At 33.5% G+C, this 25578-nt stretch overlaps 3 protein-coding genes across 4 annotated transcripts; 2 read left to right on the top strand and 1 right to left on the bottom strand.

Moving 5' to 3' along the window:
- Nucleotides 1-224: 224 nt before the first annotated feature.
- Nucleotides 225-6143, top strand: LOC134253954 (V-type proton ATPase subunit C 1-like; the record flags this gene model as incomplete). The annotated part of the gene is made up of 8 exons (XM_062736530.1): nucleotides 225-334; nucleotides 650-748; nucleotides 2665-2733; nucleotides 3163-3255; nucleotides 3934-4027; nucleotides 4577-4674; nucleotides 4843-4963; nucleotides 5259-6143. Coding segments are annotated over 8 exons (789 nt in total), but the record flags the coding sequence as incomplete, so codon positions are not given.
- Nucleotides 6144-7946: 1803 nt separating this feature from the next.
- LOC134253953 (dynein axonemal assembly factor 1-like) lies at nucleotides 7947-14255 on the bottom strand. Its single transcript, XM_062736529.1, has 15 exons — nucleotides 14133-14255; nucleotides 13280-13415; nucleotides 12493-12691; nucleotides 11918-12009; nucleotides 11323-11544; nucleotides 10827-10993; nucleotides 10445-10519; nucleotides 10279-10343; nucleotides 10035-10120; nucleotides 9727-9914; nucleotides 9165-9186; nucleotides 9015-9065; nucleotides 8886-8911; nucleotides 8684-8752; nucleotides 7947-8464 (listed from the first exon to the last, which is right to left on the bottom strand). Exons 2-15 carry the CDS (start codon nucleotides 13392-13394, stop codon nucleotides 7979-7981), a joined length of 1863 nt encoding a protein of 620 aa, XP_062592513.1. The 5' UTR covers nucleotides 13395-13415; nucleotides 14133-14255; the 3' UTR covers nucleotides 7947-7978.
- Nucleotides 14256-15750: 1495 nt separating this feature from the next.
- LOC134253947 (uncharacterized) lies at nucleotides 15751-19380 on the top strand. 2 transcript variants are annotated; one of them, XM_062736521.1, is made up of 6 exons: nucleotides 15751-15854; nucleotides 17110-17184; nucleotides 17302-17358; nucleotides 17478-17552; nucleotides 18728-18864; nucleotides 19255-19380. In XM_062736521.1, exons 1-5 carry the CDS (start codon nucleotides 15804-15806, stop codon nucleotides 18845-18847), a joined length of 378 nt encoding a protein of 125 aa, XP_062592505.1. In that variant the 5' UTR covers nucleotides 15751-15803; the 3' UTR covers nucleotides 18848-18864; nucleotides 19255-19380. The 2 variants fall into 2 exon arrangements, with proteins under 2 accessions (XP_062592505.1, XP_062592506.1); XM_062736522.1 differs by lacking the exon at nucleotides 17302-17358 and having other exon boundaries at nucleotides 15754-15854.
- The last annotated feature ends 6198 nt before the right edge of the window (nucleotides 19381-25578 follow it).

The following is a 25578-nucleotide window of genomic DNA, read 5'->3' as shown; positions in this document are numbered from 1 at the left end:
ATTGTGAATTTCAAGGCCCCAGGGTCAGGGGTTCCATAGAGGGGAGGGGAGCTGTATGTATGTACTGAAAATATTGAAAATATAATATATAATGAATTGTTTGAAACTTGCTCCTTGTGATTTTACACAAAGAATCTTAAGAGTTATAAGAAAAAACATTTTACATGTACCACTTATTTGGATGGAAGTGTAAGACAAGTTCTTAAGAATAAACGGTATGTTATTCTAACCTTTGTTTCCAGCAAGTTTCACAGATTGAAACAGACTTGAAAACAAAAGCCACAGCGTATAACAACTTAAAAGGAAACTTACAGAACCTGGAAAGAAAATCAACGTAAGTTAGAGTACGGGTTTAAATAAGTAATTTGTCGGAAATCATTTCCAAGTCATGAGGTAGAAGCTGTTAGGAAATTTATGTTCACTTGAACTTTGATATTTTGAAGATATAAATATCTTGAATATCATGGGTATCTCAAAGTGAATTTGGAAGTAACAACAACATTTCTTTATGAATTGTACTCTCAATATCTTTAACTTTTTGATGTCTTTTTGTTTTTAGTTCCATTAACTTTTAGAAAACATAGTTTGAATGAATCATTTTGTTCAAAATGAACACTTTAAATGTATATAAAAAAAATGATTGTTTCAGTGGAAGTCTTTTCACAAGAAACCTTGCCGAGCTTGTGAAGCGAGAGGATTTTGTTTTGGACTCAGAGTACCTGCAGACTCTGCTAGTGGTTGTACCAAGGTGAGTGAGTTATCAGAATTAAAAATAAGGGATCCTCCACTTGATCAAATACCCCACAGATACATCAGATATCTGATTTTTTTGGGGGGGGGATTCCATTGAGTTTGAGATGTTGAGGTTTGACTGTAAGTTTATAACTTACCGTAATTTTCGGATTATAAGTCGATGGGGTATATAGGTCGAAAGGCTCATTTTCAGCCTTAATTTTTGAAAAATCATAAGATAGGACGAACTTACTATATAGGACGAGGCTTTGTTTCCCGTTTTCTAAAGATTCTTACGCAGATACAACATATTAGAACAGGTAAACCTCTAAAATTACCGGGGCAATTCCGTGACATGAACGTATCAAGAAAACAAACAGGTATTTTAATGAGTACAGCATTTAAATAAAGTTTTTAAAAAAATGTAGTTAAAACATCTTTGAATTGTGTTACTACTTTTTTTCTCCAACTTGCCTGTTCAATGCCTCCGTAGTTTCATACTGTTGTTAAACCAGAGGCAAAAATAACACGTAAATATGTTTCTTATTTTCAGCTATAATTCGGGAAATACCCGAGATCAAAGAATAATAATTCTGATTTCAGAACAACTTGGACACATTCCTAATATAGTTTATTCAGTTATTTATTTACCGGTGGACGACAATTGCTTCGATGTCCGCCATTTTCATTTTTGTTCTTCAGGGATTTGCTAAAACCCGCAAACGACCATTGAATGTATATATAAAACAACAGTAAAGAATTGAAATAATATTACCACGCTGTAAGTTTAATTTATAAATTTAATTGAGAGTACCGGTACATCCACAATTTGACAGTCATTATGAATTTCATGGCTTTGTTTGTTCAATGATGTGTAACACTAATACCCTATAGCGGCATGTGGATTTGCTAATCATGCCCTGTGGGTATTAAACCAACACAGGTGTTGAAACCTTTGCGCGTACACACAGTGTAAATCCTTTTATCTGTCAGACAATTAAAATTCGTTAGAAGCCAATCTTTGTATAGCGGTAATTCAGTGTACTTCTTGTGTACGAAGAAGCTTTTAATAAACCTTATAATATCAGTTAAAATTATATTTCTGTTTTAAATCAAATTTCTGTAAACTGCATTTATTACTAATTCTTTGCTTGTAAAACTCCATATCAATAAAATTAATTTTTTATCATCCCCATGTATATTTCCATAATTGCTTGTAAAACTTCAAACTATCTTTCAAAACGATTTTTAGGAATTGACTGGCAACAATTTATTTCACTCATTTTACATTATAATAAATATAAGACTTTTACAATCAAAAAATTAATACTATTTCAATTTATCAATCTACTAATTAATGGTAAAACACTACACTTGTGATCTTGAAAATTTTTCCGTATTTTAAATTTTGATTTTGCGGTTTTACTTTTAGTAAACGATAGCGACTTCCTAACTTCACAAGATGGCTACCGCATGATGGCAATGGATAACACGTTGAGGAATGATTAACTTGATGAAGCACAGTTTTTTCCTTTGTCATCAACGGATATTTAATGGAATTTATTTTGTAAGAAAGCTATAGAATAAATATTTTATTGTTTACCTAGGCATTAATTTTTCTGCATAAAATAATGAAAAAAGTTATAAAAGTGGCACAGATTTGCTCTGAAATTTACGTAAATTTTATTGATTTGGGGGCATTTTTTCGTAAACTTGAGCCTTAGAATGGTCGAATTCATATATTTTTCTGAGTAAATAAAGTATCGACCTATAACCCGAAAATTACGGTATATAGTAGCTGGAAATTTTAAAATCAAATGGAGCATTTCACATTAGAATTCTGTGTCAGATGTCAGATTTTTTTTTTCAGGGATTTAATAAAGTACAAACTTAATTGAGCAATAATTAATGATATCTTACCGGTAATTTCAGAAACATCATCCATGATTGGCAGGCTAAATATGAAACACTGACAGATATGATTGTTCCTAGATCATCTAGGTGAGTTTTGTTTATATACAGCCAAGGGGAGATAATTATGAATTAGCGATGAATTAATGGCATCTTTTAAAAATCTTCATTTCAAGAACCACTGGGACAGGAAAGATGAAACTCAGATGAAAGCATTCTTAAGTAGTGTAGATTCAACCCTGGGGTAGGGTGGGGCCACAATGAAAGTTCAAACTCGTAGGAAAAAAGTCAATCAAAAAAGTATGTACGCATGCTTAGTTAGTGTAGATTTATTTTTGTTCAAATCATACCCCCTCTCTCTTTTAAGGGGGTAGGTCAAGAACACTTATGCATTTAAGCTTTTTAAAACTATACAGATTTTTTTGGGGGTTTTTTCTTAGCCAGTGCTCAGGTGAGTGATGTGGCCCCTGGACCTCTTGTTTATATATATAATTTAATAATAATAATTTAATGTTTCAGGACTCTTTTTGAAGATGATGAGAACTGCCTATGCTCAGTGACACTTTTCAGAAAAGTGGCGGAAGACTTCAAAAACAGATGTAGAGAGAACAAGTAGGTTTAATACTGCATTCAAACACTTAGTTCTGCTGGAAATGCTTCTAAATGGTGTTTAAATTATACATTTATTCTAATTCAGTGTATTGACCAAAAGAAAATAATTGTAATTTTCCTGAAAGGAAATTTCAAAGATAGGGTAATTTGAAAAAAAAAATCATGAACTTGTGGTCCATAGAAAATATGAAAACCCTCCTTGTGTAGATACATGTATTTTGATATATGATATGGCCCTTTTGAAAGAATGGGGACATTATAGGGAATTAAGTACTCTACTTAAGAATATAGAGAATTTCTTTATCTTTTTCGGAAGAATCTCCTTTAAAAAAGGAGGGCCAAAAATTGTCAGCATATTTTGAAACCTCTGAAAACACAAAAGTCCAAAGTCCACTATAATGTTGTTTCAAGTTTGTTCAAAGCTGGCATTACAACAGGTTAAGACAACTGTACAAACCAACAATACAAGGAATGTTCCTGTTTAAAAAGCCATTAGATAAAGTCAATCAGGGAAGAAGTGACTCAATCAGGAGATCTGTTTGGCTCATGGCCTGCATCTTATTTAGAAAAATTATAATATTGATTTTTGTGAAGAAAACTTGCTTTGGAAATATTTGCCATATGTGGACAGCGGTCTTTTTTGGGGAAAAAATGACAGAATTCCATTAATGTTTTCAGATTTATGGTGAGGGATTTCACTTATAATGAAAAAGACATTGCAGATGGGAAAATGGAAGTCTCAAAGCTGGAGGATGACAAGAAGAAATTATATGTGAGTATTTCCAAGAAAACTTTAAAAAAAGATATTAGATACCATTTTTCCTTTAAAGGTAAACAATTCAGTACATCAGATTTAACAGTTGTGATGGTCAGATGGATTCAATTGTTAATGGATAGATAGCTCAGTTGGTGTAGCACCTGACTGAGATTTAGGGGGACCCTGGTTTGAATCCCTGTCTAGTGTGTCTCATTTCCCCCCTTTCCCGTGACATTTTTGGATCATATTTTCCTGGTCACCACACCAATGTAACAGGTAAGGGGAAAATGTAACAGACCAAACAGAGATTCCAGCCAGGCCCTCTGAATCTCCGGTCAGGTGCTCTACCAATTGAGCTATCTGGCAAACAAATCTGTCTTGACACCACACAATAAAAGAACAAATTGATTATAAATGATGAACTTTTTGCTGTGATTAACAAATTTTCAAGGTTATTGGATAATCTGTTTTCATAGATTTTAGGTCAAAACTGCAAGATTTATCAATGCCTCAAATTTGTGTTAATGAGGTTTGCCTTGTGATATTTGTCATCATATTTTTCAGGGTCCGCTGGTTAAATGGCTTAAAGTAAACTTTGGAGAAAGCTTCTCTGCTTGGATCCATGTCAAAGCATTAAGAATATTTGTGGAATCAGTTCTAAGGTGTGTGTTTTTAAGATGGTCAAGGTGGTCTTTTTCTTGTCCTTGTTGAAAGTGTTTATGGATTCATATAATTAAAGTCCTATGAATTTTTAAAATAATTTCTTAATGCAGGGTAAATTAATAATGAGTGTAATTTATACTTATAAAAATAAGGCTGGTTCATTGTAGATATGGCTTACCTGTCAATTTCTTGGCTGTGTTAATGCAGCCCCACAAGAAGACAACCAGAAAATTACGAGAAGTTCTGAACCAGCTGTATGCTCATTTAGACTCTCCAGCATCACAAGATGTACGTTTTCTCTCCACTCTCTGTCTTTTATGGATACATAAATGAATTTTATGATCTTGTAGTCTGTCAATCAAAAGCTACAGACATTTTTGTAATTTCTTAATTGTAGAGAAGGAAATGAGATTATTTCAAGTCTGAGAACTCTAGATATAAATCTGACTGAAATTATGTCTAAGAGTATAGTAAAAAATGAGAAGAAAAAAAATCATGCCAAGTGTTGTAAATTGTAAAGTTCTGTTTCATATAAGTACCAATAAGCACATGTAATAATGTATAAATTTTCTTCTGTTTGTAGGCAGGACAGATGGAGATTCCAGGTTTAGTAGGACTCAGTAACGTAGACTACTACCCGTACGTGTACTACAAGATCAGCCTGGATTTAGTAGACTCCGCACGCTAGACACCACACTGTGGGAGAATGGTTATTTTATATTCAGTATGGTTGGACATTATTACTGCCGGATGGTAATATATCTTCTCCCCCTGGCTTGAGGGTCAAGGTCAAATCCATGACGATTTAGTGATATTTATATTACATAGGTCTCCTTTGTAAAATTTACTTTATGAACAAAGTTATTCCTTTGTTGATTTTTAAATATTGTTACTTTTGTTTAAACATAGAGACTAATGGTTTGTAAGAAATTGTAAAGCAGAATACATTGGCTGGAATTTCTAAGGTTATACATAGAGACAATTTTAAATTACCTAGTTCTTAATTTGATGGTTTTCATTTTCCCATTCAAACATCCTGCAACTGTCTCATATTTTGTTCTTGCCCCTTGCAACCCTGCCTGACAATTTTTACTGCATTAGTACCTTTGTTCAAACAGGAGAAATGGTAGAACTGTTATAAAGGACCCTAATATGGGGGTATGAAACTGTGATTTGAATGCACATGAATTATTAATGCTTTTATTGATTGTAATAGTATGTTATACATTTGTACTGAACAGTTTGGTGATAAACATGTTGAAATTTGTGGATTTAGTCCCAAGAATTAATTTAATTGCATTCCATTTTGTATTGACTTGTATCTGACTGGGAAAGTATACTGTTATAATCTATGTATCACTTGCAATAAGCAGATGTTGAAACTAGTCATGATGGTAGATGTATATGTATACTGTGGTAAATTTGTATATGGAAATCATGTTATGTAAATAAATAAATAAAAAAATAACACTTCTGGTATTGTTGTAATTGTAAAATGTTAAGAAATTATCAAGACAAGAAACAAGTGTGCCTAGTTGTTCTAATTTTAGCTCTATTGTCAAAGACCATGAGAGATTTTGACATGTGGTATAATGCCCATCCTCCACCAGTCGACATACAATTCTTTGTATAGTGAATTGATATTGAAGAATAATTTTGACATCTTCTTCTCAAAATGAAAATGTCTGTGGAATTCTCTCAGTATGCCCTTCCTCCTACAGTGATGGTCTGTAAAATTGATACAGCCATAAACTGCACTTTAGTATGTAATTTTTTGCTGAACACTGAACCATAGTACCAAACTGTTGAAATTCTCTCAAAAGACAAATCTTTACAGTTTTGATTTTGATTTCAGTGAATCTTGGTACACATGGACTACAAAGGCTTATTTATATATCTTTATAAGGTTTTGATGAATGTTGTTGCCATGACAGTCTGAATCATTTATTTGCTACTGAATGTCTCTTGTATCTATAGTCATAACTACAGTAATTCAGTGAAAGGTTTATGTAGCATAGCTCTTATTGATGTAAAATGACATCCAAAGTTGGTGCCTCTCTGAAATATACAGTCAAACTGTGTTCTCTCCAACTCCATAAGAGCAAGAAAAACTTCAAGATATACGAGGGCTGTTCAAAAATTACGCGGACTGTGCTATTATTTACTCTTACAGTTGTCATATAGTTATGAAATTTCACAGAAATATACATTGATTCATAAATTTAAAATTTCTGATTTTAAAAAAATTCCAAAATTATCGGTATGTTGATATCGCTGATGGAGAGGTAAGGAGCACAACAAAAAAACTGAAGCAAAAGCATGCGGAATCAAAATTTAAACTTTTTTTCTATAATTCGCACTTCGCGATAAAAATTTTCTCAAATGTATCTTTAAATTGTCCTATTATTATGTATTTAGATTTCTGACATGATATTTGAAGTACTAACAGAAATATAGTGATTTTGTCTCCATGCGATTCCCATGAAAATGACTGTGTGAATATGACGTCTCCTGAAGTGACGGCGCACCACACTTTTGTTAAATTATGTGTAATGCTCAAGATATCGCCAACATAATAATAATAATAAAACATAAAAATGGTTTAAACAAATAGCAAAATGAAATTTTTTTAATAAATAGCAAATTGAAATGAAATTTACATTTATATATTAGCACACCTGTAATACCTGTTTTTGGTTTTAAAACAAAAAAAAGAATATTCTTTACTTGTTTAATAGATTTTAAACAAGATTGTTTGGATTTGAACCAAAGGAATGGAAATGCATGAAATTCACAATGTTTGATCATCAAATATTTTAAAATAATTTTAAAATAAAATTTACTTGATAACTTAATGACTTATTCCAATGAAAACCAATTGTGTGACAATCAAATTGTAAATATGACAAGTTATATGGACGGTATGAATACTTTTAGATAGCTGCTTGGCACTAACACAGCATGAACAATCATATGAAAATGTGTCCTTATTTTTGCAAAATGAATTGAAAAAAAATCAGCACACCTGTACTAATACCTACAAGATGATAGGATGTATTTGCTTACATGTCAATTGGTAAAATTTACTTTATACCTTAATGATGGTTTTTAAAATCTTCATTAACATTTTGTCAAAGCATGAAACTTTTTGTTGAAAAACTTTGATTAGCAAAACATAATTTTTGTGGAACTGAATTAACTTCAAAGCCCTTTTTGTTGTAAAACTTATGCAAGGTTTCCTTTTTTAACTTCCCAAACTTATGCAAGTCAATTTTTTTTCCAAAGTACAGAATATCAATATTGTCAATCTAGTTCAGAATCATCCCAGTCTTTTATAGAAGGATCAACAGTAGTAGATCCAATATTAGCAGCTAGGTCCTGAATTTTCTCCTCCTTTGTCATCTTCTTAGAAGCCTCTTCCATCTCAGAAAAGTCTGACCTTCCTGTTTTTGACACCCGAGAGCCTGTAAGTGCCCCGAGGCCTTGTAGGAGATGCATTGACTGAGCCCTAGCCTGCACATCATAGGATCCTGGAATTTCTGGAGTGATGGCATCCAGATTGATCTCTCCTCCAGATGCCCCAAATGCTTTGGATTTTCCACCTGTCAATCTAGGTTCTTTTTCGCTGGGAATTTCTTCAATCAGCAGTCGGGATGAGCCACTACTCTCCTCGGTCTGAGGTGCCCTTGAGGTGCTGGATTCCTGGATCAATGGCTGTGAGGTTTCCTCAGTCTCCTCCTCACTGTCACTGCTGTCTGACAGCACCTCAATCTTTGGCTTGTATGTGGTCTGAAAATGCGTTTGAGAAAATTCAAGCTAAAACTTGGAATAAAGCCAAAACAAGCAAAATACTTGATGAAATTAAAAAAATTACGATTACAAAACCACTGATTTTAATATCAAAAATTTTTCTTTCCTATCATGTATGATTAGAATGATGTTCCTATCATTAAATAAAGAAATACATGTATTCTTATTAGGGAGAGAATGGTTCTTTTGAAAAATTACCTTTTTCTGTTGTGCTATGGTGATAAGTTGTTCTTCATTAACATCAACATCTTCTAGATCTGGGAGATCCTATACAAAAATAAAAAATAAAAATATCAAATAATACCAGGTCTTTTTTGTTTTTAAAAACCTTTAAAGGTAACAGAATGAGGTTTGGATTATGAAGACAGTGCATTAGAAATGTATTTCCATATATACTTACATCTAAATCATCCTTGCTCTTTTTGTCTACAAACAAATTAAAGAACTGATTATTTACTTTATGCTTAAGGAAATTGGGACCATCTATAATTTCCGATAAATTATCCAATTTTTTCTATAAATTTCTCACCTGAGATTTCTGTGATGAAGAGCCTTGTGCTATCTTCATCTGAAGTTTCCTCTACAAATGATTAGGAAAAAAGATTCAAATTTCTGGGGTTGAAAGATTCCTAAAAACTGCAAAATAACAGAATATTTTCCCTCAGATTTTTAGCTGTACCTAATAATCTCAGATGACAAGACTGTTGAATATATAAAATCCAAGACTGATATTCCTGAACTAATATACAATTATGGACTTCAGTGTATAATTGGTTATAGATATGGCTATTTGATAATGTTTAGTTTATCAAGTCAAAGACTGATATTCCTGAATGAAACATAATGCCAGGTATGTCAAATTAACCAAATTATTCTTGAAGTCCAGTATTATATAATCACATGCAGACTCACTGGATGTCATTAGACAATGGTTAAAACCCTTCTCTATATTATGATGTCATGTTCTTTGCCTGTGATAACAGTGTCTTGCGATGTCCTTTTCTGACATCACAAAAGAGGAATATCATGTGACGTTCTCTGCCAATTAAAATTAGAATAATCATTTTATGATCTATACATAAAATCATGTTTTTAAAAAAATTATACCTTTTCTAACAAAAATAAAAAATAAACCAATATGACTGTGTGTAATTTCTCTACAAATCAAACATATACTGTACAAAGGGAAATTTTCAATGTTATCTCTAGCTTTCTCCATGGGTCATATTTAACTTTTTTACCCATGCAAGTCTCTTAATTTTATAATCCTTTTCCACTTTTACCCTGGCCCCTACCTCTTCCCCCTTCATTCTGTATTTTCCTGTCAGCCAGTCCACACTGTCTTCATCCACTTCCCCCTCCAATCCCCGCTCTTTACGATCCTTTTCTATCTTCTCTTTCTCATTTTTCCTTCTGATGCTGAGCATTGCTGAAATTTTATTGATATGTGCAATATTCCTCAATATAGCATAAAAGTCTTAGCCATATAGAAATATTATGTACCATATATATTTAACTTATATACTGATTATAGTGAATGGTTCCTTACCCTCAACACTCTCTTGTATCCTCCTCCTCTCATGGTCAATCCATCTTTCTCTTTCTTCTCTCTCTGCCTCCACCCCTCCTCTACCCCTAAAATGTTTTAAAACTCATTCAATTTTTGGCATATGAGAAAATTTCCTGCAGAATGATTGGATCTGTGCAAGCAAACCTCTTTTGTATATTTGTGTGAAGATGATCTTTTTTACAGAAAGTTATTCAATAATATTAATAAATAATACAAAAATTACCAGGCTTCTGCACATGCTCTGTCCTTGGGGAACACAGGTCTGTCATCAAGGTATGTTAAGGTTTTCTGAAAATAAGTACACAATCCAGGAATAAAATACTGAAGAAAATATATGGCTCATTTTCAATTTTCCAAAACAATTACTGAAACTGCTACGCTGTACTTACCAGTCTGACAATTAATGTCTTTCTGTAGTTCTTGATGTATTTCAGTAAGCCATTTCCCATTAAATTAAGTACTTTCTACAAGAGAAATAAAAGACAAGATAATTCAATGTTTAAAAACCAGGACATCGATAAAAAAATGTGGTGAATTACAGAAGACTTTAAAATAATTTGCAGAGTATAAGCATCCTTGCATTGACAGAGCAGGTATTAAACAACTAATTCATGATGGATTAATTATGGACATTTAAGGTTTTTGTTTCTACTTTTAATCAAATACTAATAAATATTCAAATATGATGATTACAATGGATGTTAAACTTTGCTATTACATGATGTTACAATAAAATTCAATAAATATGAAAAAATTGCATCTGCTCCTTACCAAGTTCTGCATTTGTTCAAAAACATCAATGACCTTGGGATCTTCTATTCTGTTGTGTGCTAGGTCAAGGACACTGACTGTATGGAGTTTAGCGAGATGTTCTAAGGATTCAGCATCAGTTAGTCGATTATGGGAAAGATTCAAGGTGTTCAGGGCTGGGATGCAATCTAGAATTTACAGACGAAAAATTAGCAATGCTATGCTAGTGCCTGTAAGTGTTACATGTTTTGAAAATTTTTAAAAACAGCTTGTAGTCCCATTTAATATGCATCAAAAGTTTTTAAAGAAGCACCTTCTATTTCATTGAAAAGCCCAAAGAAAAAATTAAAGAAATTCCAACATAAAATACAACCATCTTTGGGACTATGAATGAGAAGAAAAATATACTCTGTAGGCACTAATGTTACACTTTAGAGACATATAGTGTACATGTATTTCCCCCCCCCCCCCCATATTTTACCCAATTCATATTGAAATGAATCAAACAAACCCCTACCTAGGTTCTCCACTTTCCTGATGATATTGTGACTGAGGTTAAGGGTGTCCAGTTTTTGGAGGGGCTCCAGGTTTTCTATCTTCTCTATCATGTTTTGTTGTAGGTACAGACACCTTAATTCTCCCTGCTGGTCCAGATTCTCAATTTTCCTGATACCATTACACTCAAACCACAGACAGCGAAGTCCCGTGTATGCTTCTAAATTCTCAATCTTCTGTAAACCTGTAAAAAGAAAGAAAGGAAGTACAATGAAATCTTGTTTTAATTGACAAGCACGAGGAGACAATTTTTTGTGGAATAGACAAAGTGTCAGGTTATAAAATGGAAATAAAAATGAATGTTGAAAGTAACAGTAAATTGGATTGAACAGGTGTAGGTTAAGATAGTTTGCACTGTTCTGTGAATATTAATCTGTCAGAGTAGTTGGGAGACAACAAACATTGTAGATAATACCCAAATCCAGGTCTGTGTTTCTTAAATATATTCTTCCCACATGGAATACATTTTAATGTCAATGTACAAAGATACTTTCTGAAATCCATAGGAATAATAGTTACATGTATATAGTATATTAATAATGGCCTAAATATCATACCTTTATAATGGAGATAAAGAACATCATTTAGTTCAGGGGTCAAGTATAGCTTCAGATCCTTGCAGTGCTGTCTCAGAAACTTCTTTGTGATTCTATAAAATATGAACATTAAATTAATACACATTTATAAATGATTTGATAGGAACAATTTTAATGATCACATCTGTTAAAATTCAATTTAACTAAATTAAAAAAGAAAGAATTATTCAAATATAGTCAATTAACTGCATTATCTTGAATTTGATTGAGTGAAAAAAATTCAGGATATCAAGGGTTAAACACTTAAAAAATGAGTGGTTGTAACTTCCAATTTAATCAATTTAAACTTCCATTTTAATAAAAATTTCAGTGTTTGATATACTGAGTTTCATCTTTCAATAAAATCTTGAGTAATACCATTGAAAAATGTTTGATGAAATAGCTGCTTTTCTATACTGTGTTTTTATGCATTTCAAACTTAAAGCAAAATTTATAAATTGGGCAAAATATTTTAAGAACTGATAAAAATTTCCTTAAATGCACCATTGCTTGTAGAACCTATCTGTAATTTCAACAAAACAATAAATAACCCATACCTTGGCCAGCTGCCCTCACCCTCTTCTTTCTTAGCTAGTTGTTTGTTGTCTTCTGTTGTCTGTTTGTTTGTCTGTTGTTTTTGATTGTTGTCATTCTGATTTTCTGGCTGTTGGTTTTCTTTGTCTGTGGAATCTTTCCCATTACAGTTGTTATCTGTTTTGTCTGTTTCAGTATTTGGTTTTCTGTTGTCTAATGTTTCTAAAAACAAAAACATGTATTTAAAATATCTATTTAAAAAATCATGCCATCTCTAAAACTTGATTATTTTCCCTCTTTCTACTGGATAAAGCTGGCCTGATTCAAACATTTTTATCATCTAAGAGAAGATAACCTTTTCCCTTTTTATTCTTGATTTTTCTCATCCTTTCAATGTAAATGTTAAAATTTCTTGGGAATAACTTTTTTCGACCAACCTACTGATCCATTTTCTCCCCCTGAGTATGGAGAGAGGGAAAACAAACTTTATATTAAAGATGGCCTCAAGTTTCTGAGAGGTAAATTTTATCTCATTTTCTGGAACATCATAATCCTTACCTGCAGATCTGTAGCTCTATGGTCGTCCATCCTAATTTTTTCAGACCAGCAAGTTACAGGCCTGGGAACCATAAAACTTAAACGAGCTCACTTTTGATCTCAGTTTCCACTATATACATGTATATCCTTTGTAAAAAAGTGAGACTGAGATCAAAAGTGAGCTCGTTTAAGTTTTATGGCCCCCAGGCCTACTGATCTTCTGACAGTTCCATAATCCTAGAACTCATATTGTACTTTGTACTTATCACTGACCTTGACCTTTCTCTTTCTGTTGAGCGAGGTTGTCCACGACTTCAATCTGAACTTTTGTGGAGGTTGATGTCCCCCCTGTTGATGGCTCTGAAGTGATTTCTTCTATCAGAGGCATTGCTGCTGTTCTATCCTATTCCTATATGAAAAATAAATATAGTTATGGTCAATTTGGATAAGGATATGGTAAAAATCCAACATCTAAAATTAGATTTATTACATATACATGTTTAATTATTAATCTTGGTGAGATTAACCAGCTTGTTTTTTGGCATACTGTACATTATAAAGGGATTCAGTCCAAATATAAAGTTTATACTATACTGACTGTGGAAATTACATAATGCTTATAGAGTCTACAATTTATCATGTATAAAAAATGATAAAGGACAAATGAACAATTGTGTAACAAACAGTTGGCTGGACATCTGCCAGATTTTAAGGCTATATCAGTATATATTTCAAAACTTTAAATAAGTTGAATAAGTAAATCTTACACTTAAAAATTTGTCAAAAATTGTGCTAAAATGAGTTATTATTATTAAAACATGAAACTTTTCGCGTGTTGAATAAGCTAATATGTACATCTGATGTGAATTAATGTACTGCATTAAAGAGTTACTATAAAAAATATACCAAAATGAAATCCACAGAAAATTTACATAAGGACAATATGATATATATAAATTTGTAATAATTATCAAGATATCAAAACCTTTCATTGATTTATATAAATGACAATACTCACAAAAGTTAAATTTATTATTTCCAAACAAAATTTAGACAAAAACACTTCCAAGCACCTGCAATGTCTTTTGATTCCTTTAATTTCAAATAAAAGTCAAGATTATGTTACCTTAACACTTCTAGTATTGTTTCTCGAGTTCCAGAATATTCTTCCGATAATGTAATGGTTGCTTAATCCCGAAAACGTGGTTATGTTATGACACGCTCAAAATATCGAATGTAAACAACTATGGCGGCGTAGTAACAAGAAAATAGAAACGTCGAGCCCGATTGTTTTGATCGATTTTTTTTTCAGGAAAGAGTTATCCCTCTTTGTATATAATGCAAGAAAAAGTGCACTTCTATTCTGGTGTCAACATGATTTTTTTTCTTTATTAACTTAGAGATTTTAATTTGTATCAAAAAGAGACATAAATAACAAATAAAATAACAAATAATAATGTTATTTATGTCTCTGATCAAAATAAAAATAAAAAAGAAATTGGAGTATTTTCAGTCAAAATTTACATGCACGTACTAGTATTACATAAGTTCAGATAAATAATAAATCCCTAAAGTTACATTCATATGTTTTTTTCTAACTTTTTCAAGTTATTCTAATTTTTATAAAATGATTTCTTTAGAGGGTTTGACAAAATTCAAACGATAACAAGCAAACGTAAATGTGTTTTAAGATTTTTTTTAACTTTATCCATATATATTTAAATTATCGAAGGCAAAGAGTAAGTCATTTTTCATTTTCAGTTACGATTTCATTTGAAATGTCAAGGTCGAGGGGTAGAGATTGGTTAATGTAATCAAGAAGAAGTATCTATTGGAAATTGAGTTATACACATGACAAAACGCTAAAATAAAATATTTAGAAATGGCAGGGTAAACGGGGATCAACATTATTTATGTGTCTCGAACATATGTATTGATAATTTGCCAGGCAAAATGGATTTTAAGAATCAATATTAGATTAAACAGTAAGTCATATTACCCAAGGAGCTAGTGTTTTATGCAACTGCACCTTAAAGATCTATTTATAAATAAATTGCACAAATTCAATATCTACAACATTCCATGAAAATAAAGAATGGTATTTCTACTTTTGCGTTTGAGGATCAATAATTTTACTGGAGTTAAAAATAATTTTTAGTATTGTAATAACATAAAATTTAATTGTGAACAGTACTGTAGATTCCTTATTTTCCCGAGTATAATCAATGGCTCTTTTACGTCGATTCTCGAGTAGACGGTTGATTAAGAGATTTTACATTCATTTCGGAACCATGGCAATAAAAGTTAGTAATTCTATATCGCGATTGGTGCTTTTCGCGAAATTACGCGATAATTAATTCCTCGAGCATATTTAGGAATCTACAGTATTGTTCAGTGCATTATTTTACAGCAATTAAAAGAATCTTAGCGGAGCCAAAAACACATATATAGGCCTAGATGTGAGTACCTAGAGCATAGCATCGCGAGGTCTAGGCTATGCCATTTCCAGCCATATGACGTCACACATCAATTAACTTTGTTCGTTTAATATGAATGTGATCGATTTTTTTCTAATATCCTGAATATTTAGGTGACATATGAGGTAAGCAAATAATAATTTTACTTTCTAGTACAGCTAACATTTGAAGGCTAGCTTTACGTGTAGTCATTAGCGATGACGTCATGCTTAGTAACTGCTAGGTAGCGTTGCGTTGTGGTTACTGTTGTTAGTTACTCACTTCGATCAGTAGAGAGTAGACGTGCTTTTCACAGAGCGACAAAAATCTCAAATTTCACTATGAAAAGACAAAGATCTTCTGAGAGAAAGAGCCAGAGTGTATCTAAGAGGGTAATTCTTCTGGAAATAAAATTTTATTGGATTTAAATGCTTGTTTTTATGAGATTCGGTGCCATTGGATATTGGGGGAAGGGGGGGTACACAAATTTTAAAGACGTTGAAGGGAAGCCTAGCTAGCACAATGTATTAGAGCATCGCTTATTTCCTGATATTTGAGATTTAAAGCAAAACTGCTGATAAATTTGAAGAATGTATAAGCTGCCATTCAAATTAAACCCACAAATCTATATTGTCTAGCTGTATGTTAAGCTACAGTGCTACACATGTTGCTAATAAAGGCGTAGGGATATAGAGGGGTTGATTCATAGCGGAGGTAGGGGTTGGATTTAATATAAGATCTTCTGAAATACAGTAAGACCCTAGATCCTTACATTAGATCAACAAAAACACAAAATAGAGGAAATGCGCGATAAGTCTTATAGATTACACAAATCTTTTTCGGGCTTTTTCTTCAAAACAATCTGCATTTTTTCTGCTGAATTCAATTTAGATCACATCAATTTGAATGAATACTCACTTCATAAGGTACGATATGTTGAGAAAACATATACAAATTTGTTCTTTATAAGTAATATTTCACCGAACATCCGTAAATAAACAAAGGGGAGCGCACTCTATAACAACCAAAAGTTGAGTTGTCCCCCTTTGACAATTAAAAAAGAAAGGGGAGGGGTCTTCAATAACCTACATTTGATTTATATTATAAAATCCTGAATTGCTTTCTTTCTTTCTTTTTTATAACTAGTATATATTGAAAATATTTCAAAGTTTCACTTGAAAAAATATTGCTCACTTCTCAGCATCAAATTGCAATACTACTAATTTCTAATTTATTTTTTTATCTGCAACTTTTGACATTATCATACCGATAATCTGCCTGTGATTTTCACTTCATAAGTTAGCATTACCACAAAATTTAAAATATATTTGCAAATGAAAGTTAGTTTTTTACACACAGAAGTAAATAGGCGTATACGTACATAACCAATAAATATTTTGTTTGCAATAAATTTACATACATGTACATTACTGGTATTTTGATAGAAAGTGAATTTGGACTTGTTTGCCTTGAAATAAAGTTTTAAAAATGCTTTAATCTGTAAGCTATAATTAATACATTTTGATGAACAGTATTTAATTTGTGTAATTATCTGGAAGTGCAGTTACATGTACATGTAGGAAATGCAAAAAAATTACATATACTAGTATTCCTTTTTATAATAACTGATGTTTCTTTTTATTCTAGCGCCGTATAGACGTCTCTTCAGATGACAGTCGTCAGTGGTACGAGGTGATGCTTGCCCTGGCGGCCAAATCAGCTGTAAGTTTTCCCTCTCTAATCTCTCTCCTCTCTCTCTCTCTCTTTCAGTACATATCTGTAGCTTCTGTCTTATCTCTCCAGTGAATACTCTCTATATTTTCTATCCTTTCTCCCCAGTGCAAACAAATCTTTACTTCTGCTGCTCACGAGTGGAGAGAGCACATTAAAGACTGGGTAAGAGTCTGGGTGTGTTAATACTCATTTAAGGCATTTATAAATATTCATTTCTCTTTTGGTTATATAAATGATTCTTTGTTTCAAAAGAAATTAATAATATTCTATTTTTGTACTAGTATGAGTTGACCCATGCCATCAACAAGTCTGAGGAGCGTAGGGAGCTACCCACCATACCTCAACCTACGCATCAGGTACGTGCCGCACTCAACATTGTTCGAATCCAATATACATACTTTGCAATCTATATAAACAGTTTCGCGGGGGTGTTATTTCTCTCTTTTTATACCCCCCACCTCCCTTGTTGAAAAGTTGGGGGCATATAATGATCGGGATGTCCGTCTGTCTGTCCGTCTGTTTACAGGTGCCATTTCTAATGCTTTGGTATACCTATCTCTTTTCGGTAACTCCTCTCATACCACATAATTAATGAATTTTAAGGAAACTTTCACAGTTTTTATTACATGATACCACCGTGCACCTTTTATTTTACTTTTTGTCCGACACTTATTTCGAGTCTCCCAGAGCAAAACATGGACTCTGCCATTATACCGGTCTTGTAGAGTAGGCTGATCTCCCCCCGGAAAACTTGCTCCGTCCCCCCCGGAAAACTTGCTTTAGAGTAGGATTTCCCCCCAGGAAAACTGGCTCTAAGGTAGGATTTCCCTTACGGAAATCACACACCAGAGTCAATTTTCCGGGGGGGGGGGAATCCCACTCTGTATAGTAGTTATAGAGTGGGATTTCCCCAGAGTCAATTCCCCCCCCCCCCTCCAATGAAATATAATTTAAGGACAGCTAAAAATTTAATATGGAAAAAAATTGTATAGATTAATAAGTATCGTTACAGAGAGGTAGAAATTTGAACATCAGAGTAAGTTTACAATTTCTTAAATATTTTAGAAAGTTAATTATTGTATTCATATACAACCAAAATAGGTCCAAAAATATATACCAATCTAAACATCCATTTTCGTTTGTTTCATTATATTTTGAGAATATATTACATTTAATTTGAAAGTTAAATATTTTGGTTGAGATTGCATGATTTGCCTTACAACATAAAAAACCCACTCATTTACTTTTAAAAATCAGTTTGTCGTTTATCTTTTTTTCACAAAAATATTGCGGCTGTGGTTTGAATTGAATCTATAACGAGGGGGGAAATCTACTCTGAGAAAGAAAGAGGGGGAAATTTGGCTCTGGTGTGATATTTCTCCTCGGGGGGGAATCCTACTCTACAACACCGGTACGGGAGGCAGGGGTATCATTTAGTGAGCTCAGTGCTCGCAGAACCTCTAGTTTCTTGTAAGGTACACTGTAGTTAGTCACATTTAATTGTATAATTTACGATGTTTGTCTTTTATAGATGGAGTGGTTGGCTAGAGTCAATTTTGAGCACAGACCCATGCGCCGTAACGTACCAGAACAGAGACGTCATAAAGTCTCCAAGAAACAAGACCTGAATTCCTCCTTTTACGTCTACTAAAGAGGAGGATGATTTTGGTGAGTTAATCCACCGGAAACTATTATATGTGATGTGATTAAAAGGCTTTATACTTTTCCGCAAGTCTTTATTTTAAAGAATGCCACCCTGCAAGTATTTAACAAAAAAATGTATACCATGAATTCCTCCCATTTTGTTGGTGTTTTCTTCTCGTTGCTTTCATGGAATGAAGAGACCATGAATTCATGCCCCTCTGTTATGGATTTTTTTTAAACTTCATGTTTTCTCAAGCAATGAAATAAAAATAATTACAACCAATCCCCACCCCACCCCCCAAAAAACCCTTTGGAGGCTTGGTGTCCCTTTTTCTAACCAGTAAAGGCTGATAAAATTTCTAGACTGTATGTATGTTCTGTTGAATATTGATACAATTTTCTAATTTCTTGTAGGTATTGGATAGACAGTTTGCAAGAATCTGAGACACACTGACTGCCACAGCCATCACAGTACCGTGCACTGACTGTACTTGTATTTTGTGTATCACACACTTTATATGGACCCTAGTACCAGACTTTTCGTAGTGCTACTTTAATGTCCATCTCAGTGATAACACCACATGACAACCATCATAGTACCATGCACTGACTGTGCTTGTATTAAGTGTACAGCGCACCTTTCATGGACCCATATGTGTTTGACTATACATACGTAGTGTGCTTTACAGTACCGCTGTGCAGTCCTGTTTATGCATTGCATTTTATCAGGCGCTGTGTGTGACTTTGCATAGACATTGTTATATAAGACATTTGCTGCATGTTAAGCGGATGTGATTTTTTCCTTATATGGCAAAGTTTTATTTGCCTTTATTTTTTTAGACTCACCATTATTATTTTCATTTTTTAGAATTTCTCATTGACTTTATATAACTGATTTACCTTTTTTGTATATAGTACTTGCATGTTACTTTTGTTGTTGTTTTGATATTCTTTAAACAGATGAGTTTGCCTTAGAGTTACTTTTCATCATCATCATCACCGTCCTTTACACCCTGTGGTATGTAGAGCAACAGACTCTCTCTACTCTTGTCTAGTGTGGACCATCCTACTTCATTCCCATGTTTGGTGCATGGCTTTCATCTCACTTTTCATCGTCCTTCTCCAATTTAAGATAATCTTGGCCTCCGATTGCCCTCTTGGGATCCAGTTCTTGTTGTTGACTGGGTGTCTTTTCGTGTCCAAAAGCGTTTGATTATGATGGTACATATGTGCTCTTGATTGCATCAGTGCAACAGGTCTTCATTTGTAACCTTTTTGGGCCAGGATATCCAAAGGCATTTAGTGTGGAAGGACCGTAATTTGCTAAGATCTGTCTCTTGTTTTTCTCCAGCATTCCGATCCATATAGGAGAGTTGATACAACACAGCCCTGGTAAAGCTTGAGCTTGGTGCTGTACTGTGCAGACCTCCAGATGTTATTCATCTCTCTAAATACTTTCCTGGTCTTGCCCAGTCTGCTGTGGATGTCCTCCTTTGTGTCGGACTCAGCAATTTTTGAAATATACATGTATGTCACACTCATCATAAAATCAGGTGATGTGATTAGGTTTAAGGTGCTTAGACCCAGATTTGAACTTAATATTTTCTCAAATTTTATGTCTAATATCACGAATTACCTTGGTATATTATGCAATAGCGTTTCTGACGAAAATTTTAAAAAAGGATTTTATCTAGAAATTGTTGGAACTACGAATTGCGGGACGCGTTTGATCAACAGATCCTTGCACTTTCTCAACTATAACTTTATCCTTTATATTTAAGAAAAGAAGCAATTTTGTTGTGTTAATAAAAACATTACTAGTACATCTATAATCCAGAAAATTCAGAGTAGAAATGTTTGAAAACAAAACCTACTCACTAGTATCGTCAGTCGGTGCTCAGTGGTGTTTATCGAGTTTAATAAATTGAATACATCCGTGAAACGTAAACTGTTTTTGTAAACAGGGCACAAATACTGTAAGGGGATTGTGCTTTCTCGCATTTCTATTTGAATTTTCTGGATGATAGTTTTAATATTTTTCATTAATACACTGTACACAACAAAATTGGTTCTTTCCTTTAGTATTATTAAGGAATAGCTGTTTTATTTTTCGATTTCATGATGTGATCAATCGATTGGCTTGCGTGATAATTTGCATAAACGCCGATCCGCAACTCGATCCGCAACTTATTAGTCCCATAGGGAACTATAGTCGCTCACCTGAGCATCTTTGGCTAGGAATATGCAGAAAGAAGATTTGGATTAAAAGTTTAAACATAAAAAGTGGTTTTCAAAGCTATTTGTTGTCTTTTAAAAATTATGGGGACTTGTCATTTTATTTGAACAGACACTTGTTCAACATAAAAATGTGCCCATGTCACGTCTATTTAGGCTATCAGTATATTTTTCTGACAAGTATAGTAAAACTTCTATCGCCCAGACATACCCCCGGGACATTATTTGAACAAATTTAAGTCTACACTACCTAAGAATGCTTACATATGCATGACTTCGCTCTTTTTGAGAAAATGTGTTTAAAAGATTTTCCAAATGCTTTCCTTTGTAAAACTATTTATCAACAAGTTGCAGCCCTGCCAAATCCAAAAAAACTTTAAATCTAAACATCTGCCAAATGATGCTTCCACTACTAGTTTCATGAGTTATAAATTTCATGTTGCCAATTATGATCCTCTTATTTTCAAGAAGAGAATTTTAAGCAATGTCACTATAAATTTTCATAAGTTTGTCATTTATCTTCACACAGCCTATAAAATTAGAGAAGGCATTTCACGTGAGCCCTTTGGCTATTTGAACTAATTTATATTCTAAACATAAAAGTGGTGCAAAGCCAAGGATACTATGTGGCAATTTAATTTACACTTGAAATTGACTTTTATCCAGACATACCCGGGACATTATTTGAACAAATTTGAATCTACACTACCTGAGAATGCTTACATATGCATGACTTCGCTGTTTTTGAGAAAAGGTGTTTAAAAGATTTTCCCAATGCTTTCCTTTGTAAAACTTTGATCTAGACATGACAAAATCCATATAATTAGACAAGGTTTTTTAATTCTTTTTTCAAAATTATCTAAATCACAAAATTTTCTTTAGACATTATCTTCCCTTAGAACATAAGCTATGTGCAACTGAAATAATGAAATGAAAACCCAAGGTCAAAGGTACGATCAACGACACATACATGTTGGATGAAAAATACAGTGAACACGTTTAGGGAATCTTAAAACAAGAGCCCAACAGGCCACACCGCTCACCTGACACTTTTTTAGCAATGCTGCCCCCTTGTAATACCTATTGTGGTCCCACCAAACCCCCGGGGGTCATGTTTGAACAATTTAGAATCTACACTACCCAAAGATGCTTCAACATAAGTTTCAGTTTTTCTAGCCCATCGGTTATTGAGAGGAGACTTTTTAAAGATAGTTCCTTTATATTTCAATGCAAAACTTGATTCCCTATTGAGGCCCCACCATACCTCGGGGTCATGATTTACTACACCAAGATGCTTCCACATAAGTTCAGCTTTTCTGGCCCAGTGCATCGTCTCAAGCCTCTCTCCTACCCGTGGCTGCTTGATCACAAAAAGTGTCGTAATCTTGAATATTTACTCTTCTCTATATTGTGACGTCATATTCAGTCAATGACAAGTTTTATTTCCATCGCAGTTGAAATCAACAAATTACATCAGCAGTATTTCGTACACTGCGATTGGGTATTGAAAGGTCGTATGAAAGGTAAATTTCCGACTAATAGTATGCTTTACTCGCATTGGTCAATACTTTAATGAGGTACAAAATATTCTCTTCTCATGCAACCACGTCCAGAATGGGAGAGGATCGTACATTTTAGCCGTGGTTTGCGACGATGGGCCCAGTGGTTCTTTTTAAAAGATTTTTCCTATATATTTGAATGTAAAACTTACTGTGGCCCCGCCCTACATCCATGATTTGAAGCTATAATGGAATCTACATTACCCCAGAATGCTTCCAAATACCAGTGATTTTCAGCTTTTTTGCTCAGTGGTTCTTGAGAAGATTTTTTTTTTGTTTTCTTGATTATCTCCCCTCGTATGGAGACGTGGCACTTCATTTTAACAATTTAAACTTCCCTTGACCCAAGGATGATTTGTACCATGTTAATTTGCCCAGTGGTTCTTGAGAAAAAGTTGAAAATGTGAAAAGTTTACAGACGGACGGGTGGATGAATAGACGGACAAAGGGTATCAGAAAAAGCTCATTTCAAATTTTAGCTCAGGTTAGCTTAAAATTGTTTGGTTGCCCTCAACTCTCCCGACCGACTGACTATAAACTTTACTGTCAAGGTTCATATACGGTATTTATTTGGACGACTATGTGATGTTGTCCCCCGCTTTCGCGAAAGCGAGGGGACATTAAATCTCATTTGTCTATCCGTATGTCTGTCCGTCCGTCACAAAAACTTTAACCTTGCTCATAACATTTGATTTATTGGAGGCTATGACCTTCATATATGACATGGGTATTCCTTGTGACAAGACCTTTCTTTGGGTTTCACCAAATTTGATCTTTTGACCTTGACCTTGGAGTTTGATCCACTTTTACACAAAAATTCCAAATTTTTACTTTGGCCATAACATTTGAAAGGTAGAAAGTAAGGCTTTCATACTTCACATATATATTCTTTGTGGCAAGACCTTTCATTGAATACCAACGACTTTGACCTTTTGACCTTGACTTTGAAAATTTCCGTACTTATAAAAAAACTTTAACCTTGGTCATAACTTTTGAACGGTAAGGGCTAGGGTTTTCATACTTTACATATGTAATCCTTTTGATGATACCTTTCATTGAACTTTGACCCTTTGACCTTGACCTTTGTGTTTTCCTACTTTTTAAAAATTTTATCCTTGGCCATAACTTTTGAACGTTTAGGACACGCGTTTTCATACTTCACATATATGTAATACTTGTTGCAAGACCTTTCTTAAGAAACTAACATCTTGGACTTTTTGACCTTGGAGTTTGACCTACCACTGAAAAAATTTTCCTTGACCATAACTTTTTAACAGGCAGTGCTAGGGCTTTCATATTTCACAATCGTATTTCTTGTGAGATGGCCCAAGTTTGGGTACCAATATATTTAAGTTGCATTTAAGAAAAGTTTAATCTTCGCTATTTTGCCATACGGGATCATCAGTGTTTCATTTCCTTATAACTTTTGATTGAGAAGAGATAAGGCTTTCATATTTGACATGTGCATTACCTGTGACAAGATTTGACACAATATGTCATAAAAAATGACATCCCACCCACAAAGACACCCAAAGCGGGGGACCACAATTCTTTGAATTTTTTAAACTTGATCCTCCGAGGATTCCTTTGTTTATTTCCGGCCATGATGAAAACAATACACCGAGAGACTCAACCTACATGTATATAAAGATCTTTTTATTTTTCGAATTTTAGTTGTTGGTGATGTTGCCACAAATCTATGACCAATAAAGTTTCCTTGTTCTGTGTGTCTAAAACAAACTAGAAAAAAATGTCCTTGCAATTTAAAACAAAATTGTTAAGATAATTGATCTTAGCGACATGCTATGATTTCAGGTATAAGATTGATTGATTGATTGATTGTATGTTGTTTAACTTCCCTCTCGAGAATTTTTTCATTCATATGAAGACGCCACCACTTGCCGGTGGAGAGCTGTAAATCTTGTCCTATACTTGGCACTCAGTGCCATTTAGCAGGGAGGGATCGTTTTCGTTCCAGCACCTACTGCGACACGGGACCTCGGTTTATACGGTCTCATCCAAAGGACCGGTCTCTATGTCCCGCAGTGGAATTTGGATCAACAACTTTAACTGCAAATATATATCTAAATATTTACAAATCCATTTGTCTATTTTGATTTTAAGGTCGAAATCGATCTCGATCTTTCAAATTATAAGTTAAGATATTACAGGTATTTGTAAACGTCATCAGAAATGGTAATTGGGCATATTTGTGTAAAATGACAAATTTATCAATATTTAACAAAAAGAAATTAAGATTAAAGAATAACTCATGATCATATCACCCAATGAGCTTGTTTGTTATGCAGCTGCGATTTTAAGATATTGTCCTCTACAAAAATTTGAATTCTTCACTGCATATACAAATTTTAATTGAAAAATTAAGATTTTTGTAGAGGACAATATGTGTAAATTGCTAGAATTCATTTTTTAAAAACATTTTATGGAAATACAGAATGTTATTTCTCTAAGCTTCTGAAGAGACTACTAAAGATTTTCTATAGAGGAGCAATATTTAAACTAGAGTTAAAAATAAGTTTACATCTGTAATAAAAAAATTTAAATGTGAGTAGCAGTGATCAGTTTTTCATTTAGCGGATCCGGAGCCAAAACACATAAATGTGGCGGGAACTAGTCTATGACACTTCCAGCCTTATTACATCACATGTCAATCAACAATCAACTTTGTAATATGAATGTTATAAACAGAGACTAATTTTTCTAATATACTGAAAAGGATTTAGGTGACAAAAGAGGTAAGCAAAAATTATTTTACTTTTTTAGCCAACATTTAGGACCTAGCTTTACGTGAAGTCATTAGTGATGACGTCATGCTTGGTAACTGCTAGGTAACTGCTAGGTAGCATTGCGTTTTGGTTACTGTTGTTAGTTACTCACTTCGATCAGTAGAGAGTACACGGCGGAGAATCTACGTCATCGGACG

The sequence above is a fragment of the Saccostrea cucullata genome, unplaced genomic scaffold (assembly GCF_032062105.1).
Source record: "Saccostrea cucullata isolate Sc308-1 unplaced genomic scaffold, CSIRO_AGI_Scuc_v1 ctg194, whole genome shotgun sequence".
Lineage (NCBI taxonomy): Eukaryota > Metazoa > Mollusca > Bivalvia > Ostreida > Ostreidae > Saccostrea > Saccostrea cuccullata.
Note: the sequence above shows the minus strand (reverse complement) of the source record. Positions and strands in the feature narration are given on the sequence as shown.